Raw genomic sequence first — 1,843 nt, forward strand, 5'->3', positions numbered from 1 at the left:
CTTTTGGCAGGGCTCCGGGCTTGGGCACCTCCAGGAGGTCTTTCTTCTCCCCACGCTCCTGTGCCAGTTTCTGCTCCTGGAGGCGTTTCTGCCTCTGCTTGTCCATGTTCCGGCTCAGCAGGTTGGTGACCGTCATGCGTGGTCCGGCCAGCTCGAAGTGGTAGCCCAGCTTCAGGAGCGTGGTGTTCTCCTTCAGGAGCTTGGCAATCTCCATCTCCGTCTTCCCGCCACAGATGTGCCGCTGGTTGTGGAAACGCAGTTCCGTCAGCGTGTTGTTCTGCAGCAGCGCCCGGAAAATGGCCAGGATGCCCTTGCCCGTGATGTGGTTGGAGTCCAGGTTGATGCTCGTCAGCACCTTGTTGGACTTGAGCATGATGGCGATGGCGAAGGCCACGTGGTCGTCGGCACGCGTGTTGGCCAAGGCGAACAGCTTGACCACGGTGTTGAACTCCAGGGCCTCGGTGAAGCGCACCAGCGTCTCGTTGTTGATGCAGTCTGAGTTGTTGACGTTCACTTCCGTGACCTCGGCGTCGTTGTTCTTCACCTTCTCGATGAGCTCATCAAAAATGCTGGAGGCTTCGTCATCCTTGGCCTGATCCGGGGAGCTGCCGGCGGTGGGCTTGGAGGGGCTGCTCTCGGCCGCTGCCTTGGCCTCCTCTTTCTCCTCCGCTGCCTTTTTTGCCCCTGGCTGGGATTTCTCCTTCTCATCTGCCTTGGATTTTTTCAAAGCTGAACTCTTTTCCTCTTCTTTTTTATCTTTTTCCGTCTTATCTTCTCCCTTTGTGTCTTTTTCTGCCTCTTTCTTTGATCCGGAACACTTTTCTTCCTCCTTTTTGTCCTTCCCTGTGCCCTTCTTCAACGCAGAACCCTTTTCTTCTTCCTTTTTGCCCTTCTCTGCCTCCTCCTTTGCTGCTGAGCCCTTCCCTTCTTCCTTCTTAGCCTTCCCTCCATCCTTCTGTAACGCTGAGCCCTTTTCTTCCTCCTTTTTATCCTTCCCTGCATCCTTCTTTAATGCCGAGTCCTTTTCTTCCTCCTTTTTATCCTTCCTCGTGTCCTTCTTCAACGCCGAGCCCTTCTCTTCCTCCTTTTTGTCCTTCCCCATCAGCTTTTTCTCCATGGCCTTGACTTTATCGTTGATACCCTTCTCCTCTTTGCTCTTGGTCTCAGCCTCAGCTTTAACTTTTGGGTCTGTTTTCTGAACACTTTCTTCCTTTTTAGAGTCCTTCCCCACTTTTGTATCTCGTTTCCGGGCCAGGTCTTTGGAAGGAGCTTCCTTTTCCTTTTCTTCTTCATTCTTGGCTCCCTTATTCTTCTCGCTCGCCCTGCTTTCCTGACAAGAGAAAAACACCACGGCGTTACGGAGACAGACGCTGTCGGCCTCCAGACTCGCCACCCAGCCTCACCGTCACCCACCCTGCGCCTCTGGCACGCAGGAGCAGTGGGGCAGCACCGCAGCCGGGCGAGAGGTGCAGGAGGATGCCGGACAGTCCGAGCTCAGGGAGGTCTCAGACCACGGCTGCCCTAAACCAGGCTTTTGGGACAGGAACCTGGTGGGAGCATGGTGCAGGGTCCCCAGGAGGCACCAGGGAGGGGTCACAGGGGAGCACGAGGACAGCCAGTGCCGGGTCTGTGCCGTGCCAGGGGACAGTCCAGGACTCTGCAGGGAGGTAAGCGACCTGCTCCAAATGGTGACTGCTTAGCCCCAAGTCTCATCCACCTCACCTGCGTGACTTACCCCGGCATGTTCCCACCCCGGGCTTTGGGAGAGGAGCGTCTAACCCAGCCGAGGTCCCTGTCCAGGGAAGGGCTCAGCGTCCAACTGCTCCAAAGGCGGCAGAGCCTG

General features: G+C 56.4%; 1 protein-coding gene across 1 annotated transcript; it reads right to left on the reverse strand.

The window, feature by feature from the left end:
• Positions 1–7: 7 nt before the first annotated feature.
• LMOD1 (leiomodin 1 (smooth muscle)) lies at positions 8–1,330 on the reverse strand (the record flags this gene model as incomplete). Its single annotated transcript, XM_010161140.1, has 1 exon — positions 8–1,330. A coding segment is annotated over one exon (1,323 nt), but the record flags the coding sequence as incomplete, so codon positions are not given.
• Positions 1,331–1,843: the final 513 nt, after the last annotated feature.

This window comes from Eurypyga helias, unplaced genomic scaffold (genome assembly GCF_000690775.1).
Source record: "Eurypyga helias isolate BGI_N326 unplaced genomic scaffold, ASM69077v1 scaffold31220, whole genome shotgun sequence".
Classification (NCBI taxonomy): domain Eukaryota; kingdom Metazoa; phylum Chordata; class Aves; order Eurypygiformes; family Eurypygidae; genus Eurypyga; species Eurypyga helias.